At 42.9% G+C, this 27,303-nt stretch overlaps 1 protein-coding gene across 1 annotated transcript; it reads left to right on the top strand.

The window, feature by feature from the left end:
* Positions 1-360: 360 nt before the first annotated feature.
* Positions 361-26,519, top strand: shtn3 (shootin 3). The gene is made up of 17 exons (XM_070912950.1): positions 361-432; positions 6,263-6,323; positions 17,162-17,256; positions 17,616-17,784; positions 18,855-18,952; positions 19,101-19,182; positions 19,271-19,365; positions 19,935-20,081; positions 20,697-20,850; positions 22,366-22,543; positions 22,802-22,872; positions 22,958-23,061; positions 23,777-23,791; positions 24,268-24,330; positions 24,538-24,667; positions 25,934-26,237; positions 26,384-26,519. Exons 1-17 carry the CDS (start codon positions 361-363, stop codon positions 26,517-26,519), a joined length of 1,974 nt encoding a protein of 657 aa, XP_070769051.1.
* The last annotated feature ends 784 nt before the right edge of the window (positions 26,520-27,303 follow it).

The raw sequence follows: 27,303 nt of genomic DNA, 5'->3' as shown, positions 1-27,303 counted from the left end.
AACGAGGCTAAATGACAGAAGATGTTCTCGCTGTGCACAAATGGTTTAGTCTGACTGCCTGCAGCACTGAGGAAGGAGGAAGAGGAGGAAGGAGGAAGGGGAGGGAGGAGGGGTTCAGGGGAGCCAGATGATGCTGTCAGTGAAAGGAGGAGGAGGAGGAGGAGGATCCTGTCCGCCGGCAGCAGCAGCGCACCGAGCTCCTCTCCATCCCATGTGTTTGGAAGAAAGACAAAAAATGGGCCCGGATCCAGACATGTGCTGCTAGAACAGACCTCCGTGTGGCTTTCTTTTCTTTTAAAATAACCTCGTCTGCTTAGAAAAAGACAGAGGCGGGAATATTTTATCACTCTTTTCCTGAAAATGCTTCCCTGCTCATCATCCGCGCAGATGGAGGGATGCGAGGAGGAGAGGGACGCACACATGCAAACAGAGGTAAACCGCAGAAAAACATACAACCGCTCAAATGTTCCAATCTAATCCGATTTATTCTGCACATAAACCACCTTAAATGTGTCCAAGAAGATGCGCTCATGTCTCTCCGGCTCAGATGGGACATTTTGCAGGCTAATTTCAGCCGGTAGAATTCGCCGGCCGGCTTCTCCTGGAGGTTATTGTAGACATCAAAGAGCCGGACCCCTCCCTAAATTTCTCGCTCTTCTCGCCATTTAAGCGGAGAGGAGAAATGAGTCTTTACATTTATATTAGAGGCCGATTGGGATGGTTTCATGGGGAAGTTACATGATTTCTGAACGGATTCTCGTCTTTTTCGAGAGAAATGTGTCACAGTCTTATTCTGGGCTGTGTGTCTGACTTAATGCCTCGAACACACAGGAAAAGCCTCATCAGGCTTTAACTGATATTTAGCAGAGCTAGTTTATACATGTGTCAGTAGATTATAAACCAAAACCTTCATTATTCATCTGCCTCTATATCGACTTTTACCCTAAACAGTCCAATATAAGGAGTGGAAACAATGGGAATTCAACCCACAACTCCTTCTGGTGATAATGCCTTGCTTTACCACTTCATTACCGAAGGTAAGTGTTTGTTAGTGTCCAGCTCCACCCTTTGACCTCCAAGGACAAAATCAAACCCCTAAACCTGCAGTCTGTAGTGCCTTGCTTCATTCCTTGAGTTAAATGGGGAGCTGAACCCTCAACCTTCACAGTGTTTATTAGCTCTGCCTTGCTCTATCAGTTTAGTTTGCAACTAATCTAACCGATGTTGGTGTCCACTGGGAATTTAACCCCCAACCGTAGGAGTGTGTTAGTGCCTTGCGCTGCCCATTGACCCACTGCCTTGCTCCAGTCACAGAGTAATGAAATTATTCTGTTAGCATTCAACAACTACAACTCCCATCAGGCTTTGCCAGCCTCTCTGTGGCTAAGCTAGTGAGGCTACACGCGTTATGTTTCTGTTTAATGCTGAACAAAAAAATGGTCTTGAGCGTGGACGTTTATTCTTGATCTTTGGGAAACAATTTAATCTGAGCTCAAAGGCCCACTTACTGACTTTCAGAGCTCTCAAATACATTTCATGGTCTTCATTTCAGTGAATGGAGTTTGCTCAGGTGTGTCATCACGTGACACCCGACCACAACAGTCACTTGTTATCACATGATGGAAGTCCCACAGTGATGACACACCTGAGCCATGAATGATGACCATGAGATGCGGTTGAAAGCTTGTGAGTTCAGATCACAGCAGTGTATGCTAATTTATCTTAGAATATGGACAATAGTGCTGAAACAATTTACTCAGCATCTATTTGATAATCAGTTATCATTAATTAAGACAAATTTCAAGCAGAAATGTGAAAGATTGTCCAGTGTCCATCTTTTCTTTGGACTGTCAGACAAAATAAGCAAGACGTCGCCTCAGCATTTTTCACTGTCCTTAATAGAAAATAACTGTTACAGAAAATCCTACATGTTTTGTCTTTTTAGACAGACAGATGAAAGAAACTCTCTCTGTACGTCCGCCTAATGACCTCCATCCTGACCCTCACCCTTTTTTAACTGCCCAGCTGGTGGAAACACTCCCAACACTAAAACATTTAGCGCACATTAAACAGGAGCAGCACAGCTAACCTAGCTTAACCAAACCAATACTGAGTGAAGCTGCATGAAGCTGCACGTGTTGACGCGTGTGGCTGAAAAGAACTGTTCAGCACTAATAAAAGAAAAAGCAAAGCGAGTTACTGCTGACTACGCTATGATTTTGCAGTTTGCAGCAGCGCATGTCTGCCTGTGCGGTTCGATCTGATAAGCGGGTGGGGATTAACGGGCTTTTATTTAAAAGAAAAGTGTAGTCGTGCATCCGCGTACTCACTGAGCAGCTCAGGGAATTGAACCGCTCACCCTGGCAGCGTCAGTGCCTTGCCGTGTGCCGGTGAACCCGCCGCCCTCGCTGGGCTCCTCAGGGAAATCTGAGCTGACAGTGTGTGAGACTGCAGGTAGAGCTGGGAGAAAGTGGGCCAAGTGCTTCCTGCTGCTGGAGGAGGGAGAGAGCTGGATGCTGAGCGTCCTTTTTGTCCTTTTTATCTTTGAATATCGGCTTGGTTTTGTTGCAGTCAAGGCCCTTTCAAGACTCACATTTTAACCATTAATATCTACATCCTTTTTCTTTAAATGTCATGATACGTGTCAAGGAGTGTGTGAGGTCGGGTGTACATTTTGATCTCATTAAGTGGACTAATAAGTGTGCTTCTAATGTTAAGGAAGGTTTAAGGGGCAATGATACATACATCAGAGGATGGATCAGAAACCCCTTTTACATCTGACATTCCCATGCAATCTGTATCTGGATACCCTGGTAATACACTGCGATCGGATCGCAGCCGTACAGCGTGACCACATTTTCCTCTTCCTGTTAGCTTAAGTAAGTGTGACAACAGCTAGAAGTAGTTGCAGTATCTGGCAAGTCCGCCAGCCTCAACTGACTAAAAATGCTTTTTAATACCAGGTGGAAATACTCAAACCCCTGGACCAGATGTCATAATCCAGATACAGACCACAGATACCAGGTTTCAGTGGAAATGAAGTCAACCTGGATGTTTCCCTTCAAAGCGAATAGCAGTGGTGAATTCAAGGAAGTTATGAGTTTACAGTTGTTTGAACCCTCAGAGACCCTTTTCTTTTGTTTACTGTTACTTTTGCTACACAAGAGGTCACTGAACGCTTCACGAGTTCCAATTACCATTTGAAATGAAGCGTGCGCAGCTGCACCGCAGCATTGCAGATACTCCTCTATGGACTGCGGCCACTCAGAAGGCCGCTGTACATCTCTGTCCCGGAGAGAAAAGAGGCAGTAACGTCACGTCTGATCAATAATGAGATGATGTCATTCCCTTGTTAACCCGAGGAGAGGACGAAAAACAAACTCCTCACTGGATTGAAAATTCACCACAAAAAGAGTTACTCGGTTGAGCAGTTTGGTTTCCCTCTCTGAGAGTGAGCACCGTCATTTATTGGAGGGAAGGTTGGGGATTAACAAATGACAACATGTATAGCTTTGCAGCTTCTCTACTCGCACTGTAAAAACACGTTGTGATCTGTTGCTTTTAAAGATACGGGACTCATCTTGTTCATCTTTTGTAGTGATGATTCAACCAGGAGAGCCTTAAAGTGTTCCAACTATCAGTCACCTAACATCTATAACACTGTGAGGAAACGAACTGGACTTTTACTTCCAGAAGCCTGGATGGCCAAAATCCAAATTTGGGTCATTGATTATGATGAAAGACGAAGTTACGTTCAGGTGTTTAGGTGACAAGAACACTTGTGATTCAGGTTTGATTTGCTGTCCACAGTTTGATGCCGACTGCGTCTTTTTCCACCCAAAAATGAAACCTACAGTTTGTCCTTGAGTGCTGACGCAGGTTTGACGTCTGCTGCTGCTGCTGCTGCTGCTGCTGCTGCCGTCACCCAAGTTTCATCCCTTCAACATCCAGACTGGGCTCCTCCACAGCTGCTCTTCCTAAATATACCCCAACAAGGGATACTTACATCAGACCCTGTGGATGTGAAAATGAGTAGTTGCGGCGTTTCTGCCTTTTGTAGGGCAGCCGTCAAGTCAGCAGGAGCAGAAAGAGTCGGTCTGTTATCAGAAGCGATGGGCTGTCGGTGTTAAAAGGAAGGCCAGGGAACATTTTGAGACGATGGAGAAGGGCAGTGCAGCCTTCAGCAGGGAGGGGAATCAGACACAATGAATGTTAATGTGGAGAACATGGTGAGCAGGAAACCCTCTTGTACTGCACTTTCCGACTCTCCTGAGAGAGAATTGGCAGCTGCTAAAATGTCCAAATCTTCTCGCTTTCTGTCTCTGAAGTATTTGAAGATTTCAGAGGAGACAGACAGAGACTGCTTTCCATTAAAAACCCTCTTAAGATGCATTCAAAGCCAGCAGGTAGCGGCTTATAAGTCTGTTTAAGTCTTTTGTTCAGCGTTCAGAGTGCACAATAACAAAAGACGGGTTCAAAAAATATAAAAAATGATCTACTGATATTAAATATATATATTTTAGATGTTTTAAAGGTTTAAACAACATTTTGTATGCAATTCATTTAGAGCGCCGTGCAGACGTGCAGCATGGCATTCTGCAATTCACATGAAAATGTGGCAACTATCTTGCTGCTGGACACACAGTCGACCCCCTTTAGTTCTTCCCACTGCTCAGTTTGACTTTCCAAGTAAGAACATTGCTGTTGAAACACTGAATTACATCACCAAAATGAGTTTGTTTTGAAAGTGACAGAGAACTCATAAAGTCGCTCATATTCCAAAAGACGACGCTCATGTTTAGCTGCATATTCATGTGTTCTTAACTGGCATGAACAGGAAAAGGTCATGAAAAGATAAATTACAGCTGCAGCTCAGACTCAGTGACACCTGTTAGACATCATGTCTCCTGACGTGCACTTCACTGCAAGCAAAACGGCTGTGCTAACAAAATAGCTCTCTTTTTGTCGATTTTGGAGGTCTTCAGGTAACAAGGGTAAAGGTTTTGATAGCTCATTCCTACGAATTATTCATTTATACTGTCAAAATTAATAATTCACCAAGGTGCCCATCATCCACAAGGTTAAGTGTAAAGGTTTGTTGTTGCCAGTCGGGACGGGAGGTGAGGTGTTGGGACACCTGGGACGAGCGATACCAAGTCCAGTAGATATACGGCAATACACTAAAGTACAGTACAGCCATACTGCAATACTCCTTTTGATGTCTTGTTATCATATACAGTGGTGGAATTTAACTCAGTACATTTACTCAAGTACTAGACTAGATTTCCATTTCCTGCTACTTTATATTTCTAATGCAGGACATTTACTCGTAATGGAGTATTTTTATACTGTGGTATTATGACTTTTACCTTTACTTCTTCCACCATTGATCTTATGAGTGTCCCTGGTACCAGAAAACCTCAGTTCAAGGATCCATCGTCAGCTCTGTAGCTCTAACTGTCGGAGCTGTATGAGGTGGTGGGGGAAACATGCGGGACAGAGTCGGTAAAACCAGACCTGCATGACTGAAACATCTGACCGCATGCTTTTTAACTTCCATCTCTGGAGAGAAGTATCCTGAGGCTGCAACATCAGTCTCTATTGCTGCAATAACACAATTCATTCAAGATGAGAGAATGAATTAAGTCATTTGACGGCACAATTTATTAATTTGAGCTGAAACATTAAGAGTATGATTTATTTATTTGAAGAGAGGAAGCACTAATGTCACAACTGTCAGCACAAACAATCAAATCTTCTTTCTCTCATACCTACCAGGCTCCACGGAGGACAGCCGTCTGCTGGTGTGAGAGAGAAACAGACAAAATATCATTTTACCTTCTTAAACAATCTCAAAATAAGTTCAACAATTTCTGTTCAAGTGCTTGAGGATGCATCGCTCTGTTGAGGTTCAAGTATCACAAATATGGTAAATGTTTGGTTTTCTCTGCCTGCCTTCACCTCAGCTGAAAGTTTAGAGGAGCTGCTCAACAAAACTGACAACACCAAATGAATGCTGCAGGAAGTAACAGAAAAGATCATATGTCTTAAAACTTAAAATAGTCCAAAACCAACAAACAAACTGAACGCTGTGCAGAGAAAGAATCTAACTGAAACATGACACATCACTCGTGTTGTTTCCTCTTAACGTTAACGTCTTCTAAACTGTGTAAACTGTGTAACTGTACGCTGTTGATATCAGTGACCTGTACATGCAGTCGGTTGTGATCTGATGCGTTGACCCTGCTGTCTGCTCCTGCAGTGCAACAGGCTGACGGAGGAGAGGGACGAGGCCGAGAGACAACTCAAACACATCAAGAGAGGTGAGTCCTGCTCAGACTCCTCCACCACCGCAGACACCGAGCAGCGTTTAAACTCCCACAGCTTTATTTATAACGTCCATTTCAAGATTCAGACAGAGGACAGAACCTGTGACCAACCCTAAACTAGGATGGTGAACATGGTAAACGCAAAACCTGCGACACATCAACATGGTAGCATCATCACTGTGAGCATGTAAGCATGCTAATGTTAGCATTTAGCCTTAAGTGTCTAACTACAGCCCCTCAGAGCTGTTAGCATGGCTGTAGACTGTTAGTCTTGTTAAAACGACTCATTCAAAGTCAATCTGTACACAGGCGACCGGATTTGTACGCTTTCTGAGATGAACATCTTCCTGATAAATGTTATTCAGGTCAATAAAATAAAAATCCCTGTTGTTCTCCTGGTGATAAAGCTTGTAGTTTGAGCTGTGTGGTCACGGCTGGATGAGGATTTCAGGAGATTTCAGGTGCGGTCACTTTCAGCTTTACCTGAAAATAAAGTGCGATAGAGAATCTGGGTAAACTGTTGGTTTGTTTACAACCTGTACGGCCGTTTGACTGCACTTCTTTTCAACGATGTCGCCGTTTTCCCGGATCTCACCTGTTGGTGATTTCAATGTAATCACAACTTGAAAAAAAAACAATGGCCAGAACTGTGACAATAAAACCCAAATTGTAGTAAAGTGGAATCATCTTTTAAAAGGTTAAATGTATCTTGAAATGTTCCCCTCAACACACGCAGTCTGTTCAGATAATGTACTGACACATCATCCCGCCTACAGTCAGACAGGTGACACCTTCACTTCCTCCCTCTCTCCTCCCCCTCACCCTTCACACCTTTTCTCCTCACCTCTGTCGACATGACATCACCGACACCTTGTCCTTTGAATGGGTGCATTTAGGAGAGGAGGGGTATGGGAGGGTCTCCTTGTTTCCATGACGACTGTCAGGTTAGTTAGCCAACAGTAGGAGGACTTTTGTGTTTTGGGGAGTTTAACCTCTGACTCTACTGAGTGAGGAGCTGAACCTCAATCATTGACCGCTGCTCTTGAACGCTGCATCTCCTGGCGTCCGTCATGACTATTCACAGAGGTAAGAGAATGTATAAGTTTTACAGCTTTTATTAATAATAATCAGATATCAGAGCCTGCAGGCGTTGGTGGTGAGGCAGGTTTTAAAATAAGCTCATAGCTGCAGGATGTAGACTTGTTGATAAAGTACTTCTGCTAAAAAAAACTACTAACCTCTAAACATTCAGCATGTTTCTCTATAGAAAAGCAAACATCACATGACTAAAAATGACTGCCTCATTGTAATAAAACATTTAGAGCATAAAGTCTTTGCTTTAGTAATTAATATCCTATTTAGTCTCTTTGTCATTATTAGAAAGTAATAAAAAGAAAGCAAGTGTTACAAGCATGCATGTAAGAAAGATATTCTACCAAATGAATGCAAGGGGTTGATGTCTTTGTGGCCACTTTGAACTGGTCACTGACCTCTTCTGTGTAACAAAAGGTTTTAAAAGAAACTCTCATTAAGTTGTGCAGACACCTGTCTGTCTGTTGAGTGAGCTGCCATTGTTCAGAAGGTAACAGGAGAACCAGGCAGTCTCCACCTGGAGTTCAGCTCGGTGTGACGTTTCAGTTTACAGCGGTCCTGAACTGTCCTTCAAGACAGGAAGTTGGTAGGATGCATGCTGGATGGCTGAGGGTGGAGGCTGGAAGACTCAAACTCAAGGATAGCCTTTACATTTACATAAGCTGACAAGTGACAGGGATTTCGATAAGTCTTCCACAACCCAGAACCAACGCTTTTAAAGAAAAGCTTTCAGATTAGTCATTTATGGTAGTGGACATTAGAGAAGACGTAGAAAGAGAACCAAGAGCTGAGCAAAGAGAAACAAACTGATAATGTTCAGCTGATGTTTTCTAATCGTCTTCATTAACTATCACATATCACAGTCCAGTCTTCAGTTAATGATGTTTATATTGGATGATTCTGCTGTGGCGATTTACAGTACGTCCACTGCTATTCTGTTCTGATAAAACATGAAGCCTTTTGAATTGTTGGGAGTTTTTCTTTCTGCTTTTTCTGCTTACGAGCCGACAAAATCACATCTGGATGTCTCAGATCGTTCAGATGTCTCTGTGACCAGCTCAGCCTTCACGGGCTGCAGTGATGGACATGTAGAGTTTAGGATGAAGAACTGTAAGATAAACGGAGGACAAGTCCTTTAGTTGGAACTCGTTGTCAGGAACACGTCAGAAACTCGTCTGCAGCAGCAAAACTGGGCCTAAAATCTTCCGAGTCAGCAGAAATGCCGACCCTCCTCTTCATTGCGGGTCCCGTCACTTCATACGTTCAGTCTTTCATTCATTCACTCATTTATTCATTCACTGCCTCTCCCCAGAGAAGACAGCAGTCGCTCTTGTCATGTTATTCCCATGAATTATTAAAACCTCCTGCCATGAATTATTCAGCAGCAGAAAATGGGGGAAGGATGAGTGTGTGTGTGTGTGTGTGTGTGTGTGTGTGGGAGGGGGCTACCACTCCTGCCTGACTCGTTATCCATTGTGGTCCTTCAAAAGGCCTTTCTACCTGCTACTCCATATTTGATGGCCATATTTAATGGATTTAATGAGGGAGACTTTGCTCGCCGGCAGGTACTTGATTTCAGGCTCGTTTTGAATCTCAAAGGCCAGACTGAGCGAGTTCAGCACAGATTAACTGACTATAAAACAGTGAAAACATGACCCGACCCGAGACTCGCTGTTACATAATGCGCTCGCCTCGATGACGGACGAGCACGTCGCTGAAAGATCTCGTGGATGATTTTCTTGGTCGTTCCTGAGTGAAATAACTAGACAAGTATCGGATGATTTTCTATTTGGTGCAGACATTCATGGTCCCCAGAGGATGAATCCTGGTGACTTTGGTGATTCCCTGACTTTTCATCTAGCACCTCCTCTATAACTGCTAAGCCTCAGCTCTACTTTGAGCTGTAATGTTGTAAGTATTTGATTTCGAGGGACAAACATTAGCATGCTAACATGCTAACTTCCCGTGGGACAGAATGTGAGATCCCGTCATGGAATCATTATTTCATGATCTCTGCAATAAAGCATGAGAAAATGACTGTGTGGCCTTTCCTGCCTACCCCACAGAAAACACAAAGCAGCACAGAAAAGCAGGCAGAATAGCATTTGCTTGTGTGCTCAACGGGCACATTATCGATGATGCGTGCGATGATGTTCTGCAACACAATAGACCTTTTTCACATTTTGAGTTGTAACAGCAGGAAAGGAACAGGTGAAAATCATTGAATTAACGATGGTTCAGTCCCATCATGTTATCTATTACAACTGCTTCCTGCTATGACAAGCCAACGTGTCTGCTGTGAAAAAGGCCTTATCATCACTGTTTTATCTCCCAGCGTCGAAGCACAGCTACGCCTCAGAAAAGCAGCAGCATCATATTTGCTACTGTGAACGTCACATTGCAGCTACGATACCTTGACTTCCTCGTCTGTGTTTCACCCCGAGTGGCAGATTTGTAAGAATACTTAGACAACCACCCGTCTTAAATAAGGGAGACTAGTTGATCGGCAGACATAAAGACAGTAAAGTTTAAATACAGACACAGACATAAATCCTCGAGCAACAGGGAGGTAGCAGCACTGATCTGAGCATCTTTTTAGAGGAGGTTTCTTTGCCTTTAACAAAAGTAAGTGTGTGTCAGACAGACATCTCTGTAGGTCTTGCACTTTGTAGTTCCTCTATGTTCAAATAGAAAAGTGCCTCTTCCCCACAGCTATGGCTGCATGTTACTGAGCCTTTCAGCTGGTAGGAAGCAGGCGGAGCTGATGTCTCACAGTCTGTAATTTATGCTTCGTATTAAGCCGGAGCAGCCGAACAAATCGTTTGCGAAGGAGCTGAGTGTCAAACATGCCTCACAGGATGGGATTTTAATAGCAGCCAAGAGTTTCAAATCAGATGCAGAGAGAGAAATGAGTATTAGTGAGTTACTTCCATACATCCATGATAAGAAACTGGAAAAGAGAAAAAATAAACGTGTGAAAAGTGCAGGTGATGCAAAGAAATTAATAAAAACATGTTGCCTCAAAAACGAACGAGAGGAAATGTCAAAACTGCCCCTAAAAATAAATGAAATACAGCAGACAAGACAGAGGAGGCAGGTACAATACATCTGTGACAGGGAACGGAGTATTTCTTGTCACCCAGAGTGAACCGTGTTGCACGTCATGTAATGCGACTGTAACCGAACATGTAGCTGGAAGCTAACTGTGTTACCACTCAGCTTTCCACAACTGATCGCCTGCAGCGCTGTTAGCTTACGCAGCCTAGTTATTCAGTCTACTGTACTCAGATAAAAGCCCGTGGCTGCACTTTTCCTGCATTCAAGTGCTTTCGGAAAATACTTTAATTACATGCTGAGAGGATACGAAGGACCAACAAACAGGTGACATGTGAGCAGGACGGTCTTCTTGTCCCTGACTGAGGTGATGCAGCTGTTGGAAGCCATGTCAGGGATGAATTATAATAACATTTTATAATATTTATTGGTTTGTTTAACAATTCATGTTGCTGTATGTGCGTATTTTTCATTTTTCACATCAGTGACATTAGGATGGCATGACTAATGACTATTTTCATTATCGATTAATCTGTTGATTGTCTTTTCAACTAACTGATCAACTGTATAATCTATAAAATGTGTAAAGAAATGTGAAACATGCCCATCACACAGCCTTCACAAAGTCTTGAAATGTTTTGATTGACTGATTTAAAGTGAGATGAGCCACATGAATAAGATACAACGAGCAATTCAAAAATGTAGGCCAGCGAAGAGAGAAAAAGACCCATGGCAGATGCGGACAGTTGAATTACACATCACTGATTCATTTTGGACTAAGGGTTCTGTAACTACTCTGGCGTTCATTTGAGTCTTTCCATCCAAAAACCCTCAAACGCACAACGAATCATATTTACGACTGTGAATCTCTGAAGTTGAAGTTTAAGAGAAGCGCTTGAAAGCAGGATTAGTCGGCCTATTGTTCTCAGCTTAGCTCAGGGTTAGTGTTACAGCTTCAACACCACTGGCATTAATACTCACTGCGCTTTCTGTTGTAAATCCTTTGTAGGAAAGAAAGTGACTTTTTCAGTTACTGACGCATCTCCGAATTCACCAGAAATCACCATTTTTCACATTAACTCTTGAACATCAGCACTCGAGAGGGTTTGGTGCTGGTTTGGACCGGAAACGCTCAGTAGCACGTTGCGCTTGTGTTAATTCCCTATCCAGCTTTTTAACACTCGTGGATGAATGTGCTTACCGTTGGTTAATCCTCCAAATCATCTGTTAATAACACGCATCGTCATTACAGAGGCTTTCCCCAGCCTCGGCTCACTGGTGAAAAACAAAGGCAGCGTTCTGTTTGCAGCCTGTCAGATCATTACAGGTTCTGAGGGCACGTCATTTCTCTCATGAAGCCCTGAACTCAGAGGAGTTAGTGACCCGGAACAGTTTCTGACAGGAGACCCTGTAGGACAGACCCTGTCTCAATGAGAGGAAATCCTACTGTCAGTTCCAGGCTTTGAGCTCTCAATTATGTTCGTGCGCCTCCAGAAAAGCTCAATTTGTTGCTAGCCAAAAAGATGACGTCCCCGTGCTTAATCCCGCCTGAAGCTCTGATTGGTTGATTGTTTCTCTCATCTTGGGGAAACATCACTGAGCACAACATTAGACTTATTTGAATTGCTGTAAAAATGGAGATTGAACTGCAATTCAGAAGTCTGGAAGCAGGATTACTTATTACTGAGTACATTTTCATTTCTGTGACAGACCAAACATGTTGCCCATTTCCTATCAAACATCTTCTGGTAACAAAGTCTGATAAAGTCAAAATAAAGAGATCTATCAAACACTATATACACATCTACATCATTTCAGGTGATGTGCATTTATGCACATATTCTGAAAAGAATTGTGCAGCGGCAGAATAAAGAAAGAAAGTGCTTATATTAGTTATTGTCCGGGTGAAGGGCGAAAAAATATTTAGACTTGACATTTCACAGTGCACATCATTAGCTAACAGATAATCCTCCAGTGTTCCCCCGTGACGGCACCAGCTGTTACTGGTTCCTCTAGTGAAACAGAAAAAAATGAAAACAGAACTATGAATAGCAGAGTATGACCTGCTCTCCTCTCCTCTGTCGCGTCTGACCCACAGAGATGCAGCCGAGCAGAGAGCCACGGGTTGAAGCGCTGGTTACAGCCACTGAATGGAGCCCAGAGAGAGAGCTGAGGGTTTAAATGAGTCTCTGGCTGGGAGGGGATCACACCACCAAAGCCCATCCAGAAGCATTAAACTATGAATGAGGGATTAAAATAGATCCAGAAGCCTTCCCCGTCCTCCCTGTCTCTCTCATATCATCCTCGCTTTCTTCACCCAACCCGAGAGCCTCTCTGGCACTGAGCTCACAGTAAATACCATCAGGGGTCAAACGTGTGGTTAAAAATGCAGTAAAGCTGTTCTCCTGATCTGTGTCCAGATTTCTGACCGTTAGTTAATGTCTGAGATATTTCAATTAGCTCTTTAAATCCAAACAGGACGTGAGTCAGTCAGCGTCGCCCGCCTCTTTTAAATGTTAGATAAGACGACGAGTTGATCAGCTCTTACAGTTTGTCGAGGTTGGTTTGCGTGTCGTCCACTGAGGACGCAGCCTCCGGTGGTGCTAGGAAGACGTTTGTTAGCTCCACTTTTTTAACGACAATGCTGTGAAGTAGCCTGCCTCAGTCTACAGACATCATGCACCACCCTGTGTGAGGAGGAGGGTGACTAGCTCATTAGCTAATATTTATAGGACGTACCGAATCAAAAGACTCTGAAAGTCTCAATAAAACATGTGTAGAATAACACTTCTAGTCTAAATGCTCTGTGTTCTGTTTCTGTGGCTTTTCTCACTTTCATATTTTTGGCAGGTTAAACACAAACCTGTAGGATTGTAGAAATGTTTGGCACGAAAATGACCAAAGTGTAGGTAAGATTGTAGATATGGGCAATAAAGATATACATGTGGCCATCAGTCCAGACCTGCATCAGTCAGTGAAACACATCACAACAGACGGCGGAGGCTTGTGAGTCAAACGCTGGCGCCGAATCTCCTCACAGAGCAGTGTTGTTCTTCCTCTGCTCCTCAGATTTCTCTCAATGGACTTCATCTTCATCGGTCACAGACGCAACGAGGTTTAAAGACAGCTGTAAAGATCCTGAGGATACATCAGGTCATCTCTTTTAACTGTATTTTGAATCATGTCCAGATGCAGATTAAAAATGTTTTCTGGGTCGTGTAGCCTTCAGCTCGGGTGTGTGTGTGTGTTCTCTCAGCACTTTGTAGACTTTTATTTTGACATTGTCGCATCAAAGGCCTGAGTCAAGTATTTAAAAAGAATTGTTTGTTGAAAATGGAATAATGGACTGGCATCAGGTTTCTGCAAACAAATGTGTTGTTGAAGCTTTGAATGAAGTCAATCTCTGAGCTTCAGACAGCAAATCAATATACCAGCAGACTGCTGCTGGAGTCGACGTCCTGGAGAGAGCCTGCTCTCTAAAAGCATCCCAGTGTGACGCATCTACACACCAGCTACACACAAACCTTGGTTAAAACAGCTGACTTTGTGGTGCTGCTGGTGGTTAGTGTGTGTGTGTGTGTGTGTGTGTGTGTAGGACTAATTGTGTTGCATCCAGGCTACAGGAGTAGACAGAGGAGCATTAGTCATGTAGCCCGCGAGCAGACGACCCACCTGAGATCCTGTAAGGTAGAACCAGGCTGAAGTGTAATGGGCTCAGTGGGCCTGAAGGCCTCACTGACACACATACAGGTTTTGGTTGTGGCAATGGTTGTCGTGGTGATGTTCATATTATGCTATATATATTTTATGTGTACCAAGTTTGCAATGCTGTTGCAAATTAAAAATATGTAAATATAAAATATATATATTTATATTATAAGTGGTGAAGTAGTTTTATTCGTTATTATAAATATTTTATTGAGTTAATAATAAACATAACAATTAAACAGAGTTTTACTGAAAGGAAAACCTTACATACACAGTACAAACACATAAAAAGTATATGAAGAATAAGGGACAGTGTGGAGCTTCATGGACAACGCTACTTTCCAGAAACCTGTCTGTACGGAAAACATCTTTGATAACATCGTCACTGTTTATAATAACAGTCTCTCAGCGTGTGTTGACAGCACAGTTTCAGTCCACTGTAGTTTTCTGTATGAAACCTGAGCGCCTGCTGAGCAGACAGGAGGGTTTCACTTACAGCAGCCTAACCAGCGCTCTGCGTGACGGGCAGCCCGTCATTATCTGCTGATTGATGTTTGTGACATGCAGTTTGCTCTCAGCCAGTGTCACAAAATGTTGCACTGGACATGCTGAATGTTGAGAGCTGATTATTGTGTTTGAACACGTGTTTCAATGTCACAGATTTTATTTAGTTTTTATCGATGAACAATCTTCAGATGAGAAATGAAAAGACTTTAGTAAGACTGTTTGTATATTTGTGTCTTTACCTACTTACTGTACCTGTGCATTACCAAAGCTAGCCAAAGGGGGGGGGGCTAATTTAAACTACTTTATACACTGCTGGGTAGTTTAATTTATAATAATACATCATCATGTATTAGTTGATTTATATTTAGTATTAATAATCTGAATCTGCAAAGTAACTAGTAGCTAGTGTTAAGAATGTACAGGTATATAATAGCATGAAATGGAAATACTCAAGTAAAGTACAAGTACCTCAAAATTGTACTTAAGTACAACTCCTCAAATGTATATTACTGATATATTTCTCCATATTATATAGTACAGTATATATGAATATGTTAACTACTGTCACTACTGCTACTAGTACCAGTGTTTAATTCATTGAAACATTTTTACGCCCACCTGCCGCAGTTTTACTTGTCACACTGCATCCAGCTTCCTGCTCTAAACGTTGGCTCTGGATGTAAAACTGTAATTAATTGGAGACGTGCTTTGTGTTGGAATGCGTTCGGCTGTACAGTTTGTAATCAGCTTTCAAGCAACATCGAAGTATCATATTGTACTTTATATAAAAAGCATTTATCCCAGTAGCTTGAGTCTCTCTCTGGCGGCGGTGGAGGGCAGGAACACCTTTCCTTCTGCCCTCAGACCTGTGTGTGAGCAGCCTAATCAGATTTGCAGCTTGTGCATCGACCAGGAAGGAGTCTGTTAATGGATCAGGGATGTTAGCAGGAGCTTCCTGCTGGTCGTAATACAATCCAGCCGCCGCAGCCTGAAGGAGTCCAGGTCTGACTCTGTCACCACCACGAAACTGAAACCATTGATTAAGATGGAGAGAGACAGACACAGAAAAGTGTGCTTAAGATTTTATTCAATATCCAGATTAGTTTAGGTTTACATTTCTCACTTCTGCGTTATATTTTGAGAAGCAAGGTCTTAGGTATATTTTGGATTTTTACTTTAAGATATCATTTGACTTCTTATGTAAAAAGGATTTCAATGATCAGAACGATCCACCAGAAATCTGACTAATTACAAAAGAAATGCAGCAGATGAAAGCAGAGAAAGCAGGAGGTGGAAGAGGGAAAGGAAAGAAGAGAGAGATGAGTGGATCTTTATTTTGGCATGTTGGCAAAGCTACTTCCTCACATCGAGTTTCTTCTCTCAGTCTAGATTTTCCCAAAGTCTCCATATCTGGGTCATTTTAAAATAACTGAGGACTAGCTGAGCCCTGGTGACAACCTCCGGCTCACTTTTATTTAGCTGTTAGTGTTCATGCTGGTTTTACACTGAAACTCACTGATCATTATCTTAATAAGACAAAACATCCTGTTTACACAGAAACCCACTTCTGCATTTAAAGGAACTTTAAAATGGGAAGTTGAATAACGCGTATGCCTCCTGTTCATATTGCACAGTTGCTCGGCAAATGACAGAAACGCGTTCTCTTTTTAAAAGTATGATTTGTGTTTCCGCATTTTAAATCCAAGGACTCAGGACCAAGAAGCCTGTAACTATTTTGGTTTATCATCCCCAAACGTTTCTATATTTTAGAGGCTGCTCCATAAAGAAAATAAAGAAAGGAATGAGCTTGACTCATTGCCTTCATATTAAATCGTTAATGTCTGCCAGGAACATTCACTCACAAATAAATGAGGGTGAACACTCACAAAGTTTCCTCTTGCACATTTCTCTGACTTCCTGTGTTTACCAGATGTTTGATATCAATAATCTATTGACTGTAGCACCTCAGACAATGTCATACAACCTTTATCTTTGACGATTGTTTGGACTTAACTCCCTATTTTTTAATACTTCTGAAAGGAAAACTATAGTTTAACACAACTGAGTTTTAGCATGTTATCACTCCATCTCTACATATATCTGATATTTTATAAATATATTAGAATCTTGTCCATAAACCGGCCATCACAGTCAGCCAGGGCCATCATATTAATTTCAACATATATTAGTGAATTAAGGAGTAATTATTTCCAACATGAGGAACGATAAAGTAGAATGATCAGACACCATCACAGATGCACGTTAAGTTAAATATTAATGTTGTCCTTTTAGAACTGCGTGTCACAGGAACGCAAAAAATGGTTGCTCTGTTCAAAGCCAACTAATACATAACTAGTGCATCGTGTAATCCTTAAAGTGGCCGTGTGTGTGTGTGTGTGTGTGTGTGTGTGTGTGTGTGCATGTGTGTGTGTGTGTGTGTGTGTGTGTGTGTGTGTGTGTGCTCCCATCAGTGTCTCAGATGGTGATTGAGGAGGTGAGCGTTCTGCAGACTCAGCTAGAGATCGAGAAGTCGTGCCGGGAGAATGCTGAGGCCCTGGCCACAAAGGTCAGACACACACACACACACACACACACACTCAATAATCAATACTATAAGATTAGCATTATCAGGGTCCAGCTGGCTTTAGCAGGAGAATAGAGCGTACAGCTGAGTCAGGATGACTCTGCTCAGAGACGATGTGACTCCATTATCTCTGTCTGTTACTGCCTGCACAGCAGAAACTGTGTGCTTATATTAAAACTTAATAATGTTCAGAGGTAGTTACAACTAGCACATCATGCAGTTCACAGTTTTCAACATCAATAAATATGAAACGTATGAACAATGTGTTCTGTGAATACTTTCACTGCTTCTTTCTACTTTTAATCATGTTGTCATTGACCCCTGTGACCTTTGACCTCCAGCTGAACTGTGAGAACAGGAAGTTGAAGTACCTGAGCCTGTCGTCTCGTCCGTGTTTGGACGAGCTGCTTCCCAGCATCTCAGACTGCATCGCGCTGGAGGCTGACTGCGATGCAGACACAGCCGACGGAAGTCCCGACACCTTCACGCAGTACCAGCAACAGGTCAAAGGTACAACACGTAGTAAATATATTCACTACATGTAGTAAATATATTCACGCAGTACCAGCAACAGGTCAAAGGTACAACACGTAGTAATTATATTCACACAGTACCAGCAACAGGTCAAAGGTACAACACGTAGTAAATATATTCACGCAGTACCAGCAACAGGTCAAAGGTACAACACGTAGTAAATATATTCACTACATGTAGTAAATATATTCACACAGTACCAGCAACAGGTCAAAGGTACAACATGTAGTAAATATATTCACTACATGTAGTAAATATATTCACACAGTACCAGCAACAGGTCAAAGGTACAACACGTAGTAAATATATTCACGCAGTACCAGCAACAGGTCAAAGGTACAACACGTAGTAAATATATTCACTACATGTAGTAAATATATTCACACAGTACCAGCAACAGGTCAAAGGTACAACACGTAGTAATTATATTCACACAGTACCAGCAACAGGTCAAAGGTACAACACGTAGTAATTATATTCACACAGTACCAGCAACAGGTCAAAGGTACAACATGTAGTAATTATATTCACTACATGTAGTAAATATATTCACACAGTACCAGCAACAGGTCAAAGGTACAACACGTAGTAAATATATTCACGCAGTACCAGCAACAGGTCAAAGGTACAACACGTAGTAAATATATTCACACAGTACCAGCAACAGGTCAAAGGTACAACACGTAGTAAATATATTCACTACACGTAGTAAATATATTCACTACATGTAGTAAATATATTCACACAGTACCAACAACAGGTCAAAGATACAACACGTAGTAAATATATTCACTACGTGTAGTAAATATATTCACGCAGTACCAGCAACAGGTCAAAGGTACAACATGTAGTAAATATATTCACTACATGGAGTAAATATATTCACACAGTACCAACCAGATACCAGATATCAGAATCTAATGTTATATTAAATGAACAGTTTCTATTTGGGCACTTGCTTTCTAATGAACAGTAAAAGAACGTAGTATTTAGTTGATAATAAACATGCTTCACATTGTGTGCTGTTTCTCTGTGTGTTGTATCAGAGCTGAGGGAGACAGTGAACAGCTTATTGGAGGAGAAGAAGAACTTCGTCTGTCAGATTCCTGAACAGCAGAGACGGATAGAAGAGCTGACTTCACAGGTGAGGTTCCTGCTGCTCAGACTTTTCATAAAAATCCCTCAGCGTGTAAAACAATGGTCACTTTTTGAGGCCTCCATATTACAGTTCTGTCATTTCTTTGACCGTTGATGCTACTGGTGCCTGATTTTGTTGAATTCACTCTTTGCAGTCAGAGAAAGATCAGGCCGAGATGAAGGAGCTTCGTGAAACCGTTGAGCGACAAAGCAAAACCATCAAGAGGTTCAACAGAGGTGAGAACCACCGAGAGGGTTCAAAGGTTCAAAGCAGCATTACAACCAGCTGAGTTCATGCTTTAAGACGTTGTCTCTGTCTCTGCAGTCTCCATGATGGCGGCTCAGGAGTACGACGGGATGAAGGAGCAGCTCGACTTGGAGCAAAGTCTAAGAGTGAAAGCTGAGACTTACGCACACGAGGTAAAGAAACGATCACACGCTGCTGTCCAAGTGAAAATGAGGCACTGCAACAAACAGCTCAAGAAAGGCTGCAGGAGGGTGTAAATCGCTGTCATGCACGCAGCACAGCTTAATTCATCTTTTCATGTGATGAACGTGTGAATAAATGTTACAGGAACACAATCGTGACATTGTTCATGATCTAAAGTTCAGCGACTGTTCTGCTTCAACTCTCTGAAGTGATCCCGTCTGGTGATACGACTAATTGCTTTCCATGAATTAAAATCTGTGAAGTGATGCTGCTGTGAGCCTCAGTGATAAACGCTGACCTGCAGTGCTGTGTTGGTAATTGATGTGTGTGTTAATAACCTCGTGCCTAATTAATGAAATGTCCTGAATCTGATGTTTACTGACCTGAAAAGTGAAGAGCCTGCAGGATTAAAACAGACTGTGTGCGATGGACTAACTAGGATGATAAACTGGAATTAAAAATGTAGAAGATGAGAGTCTCTTTCTCTTCATTCACCTTACTCCTCCCTTCTCCCTCCTCTCCCTCTGTCCTCCTCCTCATCCCCCGCTCCCTCCTGCAGATGCTGGTGAAGCAGAAGGAGGCCAACAGGCAGAGTATGCTCCTGCTGCAGAGCGCTGAGCCCAGCGTTCAGCTTCTGAAAGCTCTGGAGGACGTCGCTGCCATCACCAAAACCCTGGAGGAGGAGCGTCTGCAGCATCAGCAGAAGGTAAACCCTGAAAACTTGTGCAGCTTCGGTTCATTGTCAGGAAAGTGGGGTTTGTCCTGGCAGAGCTGATCTTTCATTCTTTCAGTCACAACCCAGATGTCACGACCTTCACCAAAGATCATGAAAATGATAGTAAATTAAAACCTTGTTTGTTCTCTGCTACAACTCATCTGAAATCTGAAATTTGAATGATGTCTGAAGGTACAAACAGCAGGTAAGATAGATGCGGATAGATGAGGTTGGTAGGTAGATGCCCATGAAGAGTCTCAGTGATACTGTCTCCAGCAGTAACAGAAGGCAGCTGATCTGTTGAAGATGTTTCTCCGCTCACTCATCACTTTGCTGATTGATGGGGATTCCCTTGCACTTGAGGTTTCATGTTTCTTGTTAAGGTTATATAGTAATCATGTGACCTTCAAGCCTACAGTAAAACAGCAAATTGTCTTTTGAGAGAGGATAGTACGGTGATGCTTATCGATAAACTATTAAAAGAAGATCACATTTTAGCAAATTCTACATTGAAAATAAAACAGAAATCTTATCTCTGATAACAGACTCCCCTTACTTGTGTAGCCATGATGAACGGTAAATCATACTGTGTGTGTGTGTGTGTAGGTGGAGAGCCTGGAGGCCCAGCTGGAGCAGAGCTGTGTGAAGAAGCAGCTGGAGGCTCTGCAGAGGCAGCTGGAGCTGCTGGAGGTGGAGAAGAAGGAGGTGGACATACGACTGGAGAAGGCAGAGAAGAAGAACGAGGACCTGGAGAACAGAGGTGGGCGGAGGTGGAGACACACACACACACACACACACACACACACACACACACGCACAGTGGAAACAGCAGGTGGAGTTAAGGGGGTCCTCAGGTAGGTGTTAACATAGAATTGAACAACACACAGACATTGAGTATATATAAGTGCACAGCATAGCAACAGAAAATACTTGTTTCTGATTGGCTGACAGGTATCTACCTGAACATGGGTTAAAGTGAATACAAACACACTTGAAATCAGGGAGGAGGATTTAAACACAAGAGAATGAACCCCTCCCGATATAGAAAATGATGGCCTCGATATATAAATGTGATTGATCCTAAATTAGAGACACTGATAACATTTAATATACACATTACGAAAGAAACAATAAACAACAGGGATGTTAGGAATACTGAGAGTAATGAACCCCAATACAGTTTACTGACACATGCACAATGAATGCATGCACTGGTGCTTTTACACCCCAGTGTAACGTAGTTTGACCCAGTTTGAGTGCCCTGATGGAGCTGCACCAAAATCAGACTGAACCACTGACAGTTCTGTGGTTCAACTTTAAACGTCTCTGATCTGAAGTCTGGGATATGAAATGTGTCAATATTAAAGTATTAAATGAGAACACGAAGACCTTTAAAAACATCCAAGTCTCAGTGTGAACATCATATAGCTTAAGTGAAGAGCTGCTGAGAGAGAAAATGTATTTGATGTTATCAATATTTCATATATCTATAAGCTATTTTGGGGAAAATGTAGGATTAACAGGACAGTTTTTAGGAGCTAAACGACAATAAAAGGTCAAGCACCACCATAAATCCACCAAAATGACCCCTCCTCCCTACTGAGGTTGAGTAACCCCTTTCACAAAAATCTGATTTTAAACTCTAAACTTTAATTTAATTTAATTATTTCAGGTTTATGTTGTGATGTTTATGTGTCTCATTGTTGTGTAAACTAATGGAACAATGAAATAAAAGTCAATAATTAACAGACATTGTGATGTCTGTTGTGTGTGGAGGAGGGGTCTTCTTCTTCTTCTTCTTCCTCTGCGTTTATTTCTACATTAACACAGTCCGTTGACCCATCTGCTGCAGGAAAGCTGGCAAACACGCAGAATGTGTCCCTGCGTGCAGCATGACGTCTGTCTGTTTTAAATGGGTCACATGAAGTCAGCGCCAAAACCACCAACTGACTTCAACCAGAAACCGTTAAAAAGGACATTAAAACAGGAGCCTCTTTCATCGCCACGTCGTGTGGCATGACGTGCAAAGATAGTGTGTTCGGTAAGAGTCTTCACTCCGGAGGGAAACGTGGAGGCTTAAAGGGTTTCCTTCACCAGAGCAAAGAAAAAGCACCAGAATGAGACAACATGACACGACAGTACCTAACGCGTCTGCAGTAGTAGCAGTACTAGCAGCAGTACTAGTAGTAGTACTGGTAATGACAGTAGCTGTAGTACTTTTGAAGTAGATGTTAGTAGTATTCACTGTTTCCATTATTTTCTTTCCTCTCTACAGTCCACGAGCTCCAGGAGGAGACCCAGAAAAATATCACCATGACGACCAGCACGGGACCCCCTCCCCCTGAACCTGGGGTTGCCCCACCTCCCGCCCCTCCCCCACAGCCGCCTCCTCCCCCTCCTCCTCCCCCTCCACCCCCTCCTCCACCTCCCCCCTCGAGATGCAACCCCCTCAGGTGAGGACGGGGACCACAAACCAAACACATGCTCCACATCACACTGACGTTTCCGTGGTTACTGAACAAAATGCTGAGACCTCAGTTCAACAGAGACATAAACTGTGTGTGTGTGAGTGTTTGACCGACCTTCTCCGTAATAAAAGCAGCATTAATGTAATGAAGGGAGTATTGACACGAGTGAAGCCGGTGCCTGATTGGTCACAGCATTCCTATGAAATGTATATGATTCTCAGTTATTGTCTCTCGCTCTCTCAGCTCTCTGATAGCCATCATGAGGAAGTCTTCAAAAGGCTCTAAAGCCTCTGTGAAGGCGGAGCAGCCTCCCGGTGAGTCTCACTACACCGTTTTATATTTATGTGTTAAACATTAAGCTTTCTGAGCAAACCTACACTGTTTTCTCTCTCTCTCTAGCTGCTGAGGGAGTGGACGACGTGAAGGTGAAGGCAGTGAACGAAATGATGGAAAGGATCAAACACGGCGTCGTCCTGCGGCCTGTCAAGAGTCAGGAGAGCAAGGTGAGGACAAGACAGGCAGGCAGAGAGGGCCTGAAGGGAAACATGTTGTTTGCTGCAGTGTCTGTTTTTATTGATCAGTATTTTATATTTAGGTATATTCTGATCATAAAAACAGAATCCAGAAGTCACAGACACCCAGAATTCATCTGCAGTGGCCTTTATGTTAAGAAAGGAAGATATATCATCATGCCTTTTAAACTCTCAAACATCAACACCAGTATGGGGCTTAAAAGTGCAGCAGGCTGCCTAGTTAGTTAGTTAACTTAATCACGTCTAAAACTCTGAATCATGCACAGCAATGAAATTACAACAAATACAGAAACACGTTTACTTGTGATTCAATGAAAAAATACAATCAAGAAGAAATAAAAGGTTGTTGCTTTTTTTCCCCACAAACCTTTTAAAATGAAGTCCTCATTTATTTTGACCCTGTATAGTCAGGAGGTCAAGGGTCAAAGGTCACAGCTCCCTGATGGCAGAGGTACTAAAATATTCCTGTGAATGATCAAAAAATCAAAACAGGTCAAAACACTGCTACAGCGTTAATGAAAGAAAACATGTTTTACTGTAATTCTTCTCGTCTTTTCACTCCTCCGTCCTCCTGCTGTGAAGATCCGGAGGCCTGTGAACACTGTCAGGTCCTTGTCTCCATGTTTGATGTTTCTGAATGCTCTCTTCTCTTTCCTCTCCATGTTCCCAGTTTGTGCTGCCGCAGAGAGTAGCAGTAAAAGTGAGTATATTGATGTTTGCATCAATCTTGTGATGTGAAGTCACCGTCGCTCTCTGGGGGAAGAAAGACGTTTCCTGACCTCTGACCTCTGACCCCACTATAACCCAACACACACACACACAGCAGACCCTTCGGTGTTAATCAGTGAAACACACATCACTTTAACTTCCTCTTCAAATAACTTCATGGGCCGGACACTGTGTGCTCTGTGGGTTATTGTTCCTCCCATGAGGGAAGCTTACTAATTCAATTCAATCAATTCAGTGGCCAGGAGTCAGAAGTCCCTGCCACTGTGATGCTGCACTCTAATCAAAGATGGAAATCAGACATTACTAGTTGGTAGATGCATTTTTCCCCTCTTAAAAAGCTGAAATTTCCAAGTTTTTAGCGTTTCTGAAATGCAGCGTTCGTGCCATGCTCTAAATCTCGAGTTACGAGATCAACATAAAGGAATATTTGTGTTTTCTTTTCCCCAGCCGCCTCCAGTCTGTGAGGAGAAACAGCAGGAGAGCGCCATGGAGGAACTGAAAGGCATCCTGGTAAAACTGGCTTTTTATCAGCTAACAGTGATGTGTAACGCTCGCTCAACCTTCACAAACTCTACATCGACTGAAAGCACAAATCCTCACGATTCTACATGTGTAAACTGTTATAACATTTCAATACAGTTGAACAGTTGAACAGTGAACTCCAAACAGTTACCTGTCAGAGATTACGATTGTAATCAAAAGGGTTTTTGCCTCCAGGACACGGTGAAGCGGAGCCCCAGCCGAGGGTCTCAGGAGTCGGGACCGTCGCCTCCTGGGAAGAAGGACAGCGAGCTGGAGGTCATCCTGAGACGCCGACGCAACAAGGCGGGAGAAGCCGGCTCCGGAGGTAAACACACCTGAGGACCAGATTCACTTCTGTCTTATTCCAGAGTCAATGATTTCATGAGTAGTTTTCTGGGAAAATCAAACAATATTTTTTTCTAATTGTTGTAGAAAAATATCTGACTCATCTTGTGTAAAACTTCCTTTTATATAAACTTTACTCGGTATGAGAAATGTTTTATGTAATACACAGTACAAAAGTCCTGCATTCAAAAGTTTACTTTGCCACAGTTGCCTCAAATGTAGCGGAGTAGACGTATAAAATACTGTACTTACTTTCCGCCACTGCAACATCCTGTTTTATGTGACGCCAGAGAAGAAGCCTGCTCCGAGAGCTCAGTGTCTGAGCGTTCAGACGAGGTCCAGCTGTTAATCATCCCGCTGCTGCGTCCATGAACATGTGGTGTTAACACTGCAGAGGTCAGGGGTTCGACTCCCAGCACTCGAAACCATTCTGCAGTCTGAGCTGCTGTGTCTGTGTGTGTCCAGAAGAGGGAGCACTGCACCACCGAATGAACACACACACTGTAACCAGGTCAGATTATTGCTGACGTGGATTTATCAGCTTTTCCGTGATTGATTGACCTCGTCTGGCAGAATGAACCACAACTGCTTGATTTCAAATTAGCAAATTATTTAGATTCAATACATGACTGACAGCAGCATGTTACATGAGGATTGTTTCCTGCCCGTCCTCCTCTGACCCCTCGTCGCTCCCTAACAGAGGCCACAGTGCTCCTCTAAACATTTAGGTGTCGAGAAGTTAGATTTACCCAAAACATGTCCAATAAAGACGTGCTGGACTGGAAATATATCTTGTATTATTCATTTGTTATGATGCTTTAGTGAACTATTCACATTCTAGGCATTGACCCTTGACCCCTATGAAGTCAGAGAGGTTAGTGACCTGGTTTGAGTTAAATCTCAGTAAAAGTTACTGAGTAAATCTATTAGTTTATTAGTTAGGAGGCTCGTGTGGGCTCATAGGTGCTCCCACACTGATTAGCTGAGTCACTGTTCTGTAATGAGATCTCATATTTCACCTTCGCAGTTCCACTGAAATCCGTTTTGTAGGAATCCTTCTAGGCGAACCTAACTTCTGAAAATCTTCCATTTCAAACAGTCCTGGTTATTCTATAAAAGAAAAGAAGAAGAAAATGTGAAGTACATCCATATTGAAGCATTTCTTCTTCCAGCTGTGAACAATCAACTAAAAAACAAAAAGGACAGAAAAGGAGAAAGACGTCATTTTCTTCTTTTTCCTCTCCAGATGAGCGGGAGGGCCAGATGAGCCACGTCTCCTCCTCAGACAGCCTGAACGGGATGCGCACCAGCAGCGACTTGGGCAAGGATCCAGAGGGGCCTGGGGGGCTCAGCGTCCCCTCCGACTCTGCGGGTCCCAGGGTTAACCCAGAGAGACGGGGGTCGGGACCGGGGCCCGTCGTGGCCAGGAGGAAGAGCTCCGACACAGGCAAAGAGCCCAGAGTGGGCTCCTGGCAGGAGAGGAGGTCCTGCAGCTCCCTGTCTGAGAAAGACACAGCAGGGTCTCCGGTCAGCAACGGCTGCGTCAACAGGTGGAGCATCAGAAACATGAACGGCACGCTTTCGATTCATCCACTGATTTCTTTTGATTAACTGACTGATACAGACGTGCAGTATTTTGCTCAGTATTTTGGTTTGAATCTCTGACCTTTGCCCTCTTTTTGTCCCTGCTCCACAGCGCCGGGGAGGAGGATCAAAGTGCGACTGAGAAGTGTGTCCAGTCAAACGGAGTGGAACACGTTGAACCCGGTGAGGACGCACACGCCGCCGTCTGCGCCGGCCCGGTCAACGGCAGCACCGACGCCGAGTGCTAGGATGGCCTCTGAGGATCCCGGGCTTGTTTCTGTAATCTGATCCGTGCATTTATTGGCCGACGTGAGAGCGATGTCATCGATAATCACTCTCACTTCAGACGGTTTAGGGTGCGATCACACATTTGCCTTTTGTTTATTGGGTCAGAACCAGAATGGAAAAGTTGACTTTGTTGTACTTTTGTATTTGTTGTGTTTTTCAGATTTACGCTAACCGTTTAAAAACCATTTAAAAACTAACCAGAGTCTGTACAGAAAAGTCATATGACTAACATGTAGCTAATTTATTGAACAGAGTTTGGCTCCAAGCATTTCTGATTCCACTTCCTGAAGCTTTTTAACCTCCAACACGTGTGGAAAAAATCTGAATCTGAGTCCAGAGTTTAAATGTCATTGTTCTCACATGGACAAATGAAGTGAGGTTGGACATGCTGCAGATTAACTGTTCAGAACATGCTCGGTGTGAACGCACCCTAACCTGTCCAGCCATTGTAGAAGCCCTACCTCCTCAAACAAGCTGAATCTGTCGCTCGTCAGTATTTGAGATAATTCTTCAGCCTGAGCAAAAAACAAAAACACCTGTGGACGTTCATGAACTGAAAAATAAAGGGTGAAATAAATGACGCTCCCTTTTCTACATTTTACAGTTTTCTCCCTCATGTCTCACAGTAGGTGATTCGTGTTGATCAATTATAGAAAATAAGAGTATAAATATGGTCAACTCAAAGTATAAATAGTCTTGTTGGCATGGTTAGTCTTAAAAAACTGAAGGAAACGAGATGTATTA

The sequence above is a fragment of the Enoplosus armatus genome, chromosome 10 (assembly GCF_043641665.1).
Source record: "Enoplosus armatus isolate fEnoArm2 chromosome 10, fEnoArm2.hap1, whole genome shotgun sequence".
Lineage (NCBI taxonomy): Eukaryota > Metazoa > Chordata > Actinopteri > Centrarchiformes > Enoplosidae > Enoplosus > Enoplosus armatus.
The sequence above is the reverse complement of the archived record's forward strand: the minus strand, read 5'-3'. Positions and strand labels throughout refer to the sequence as shown.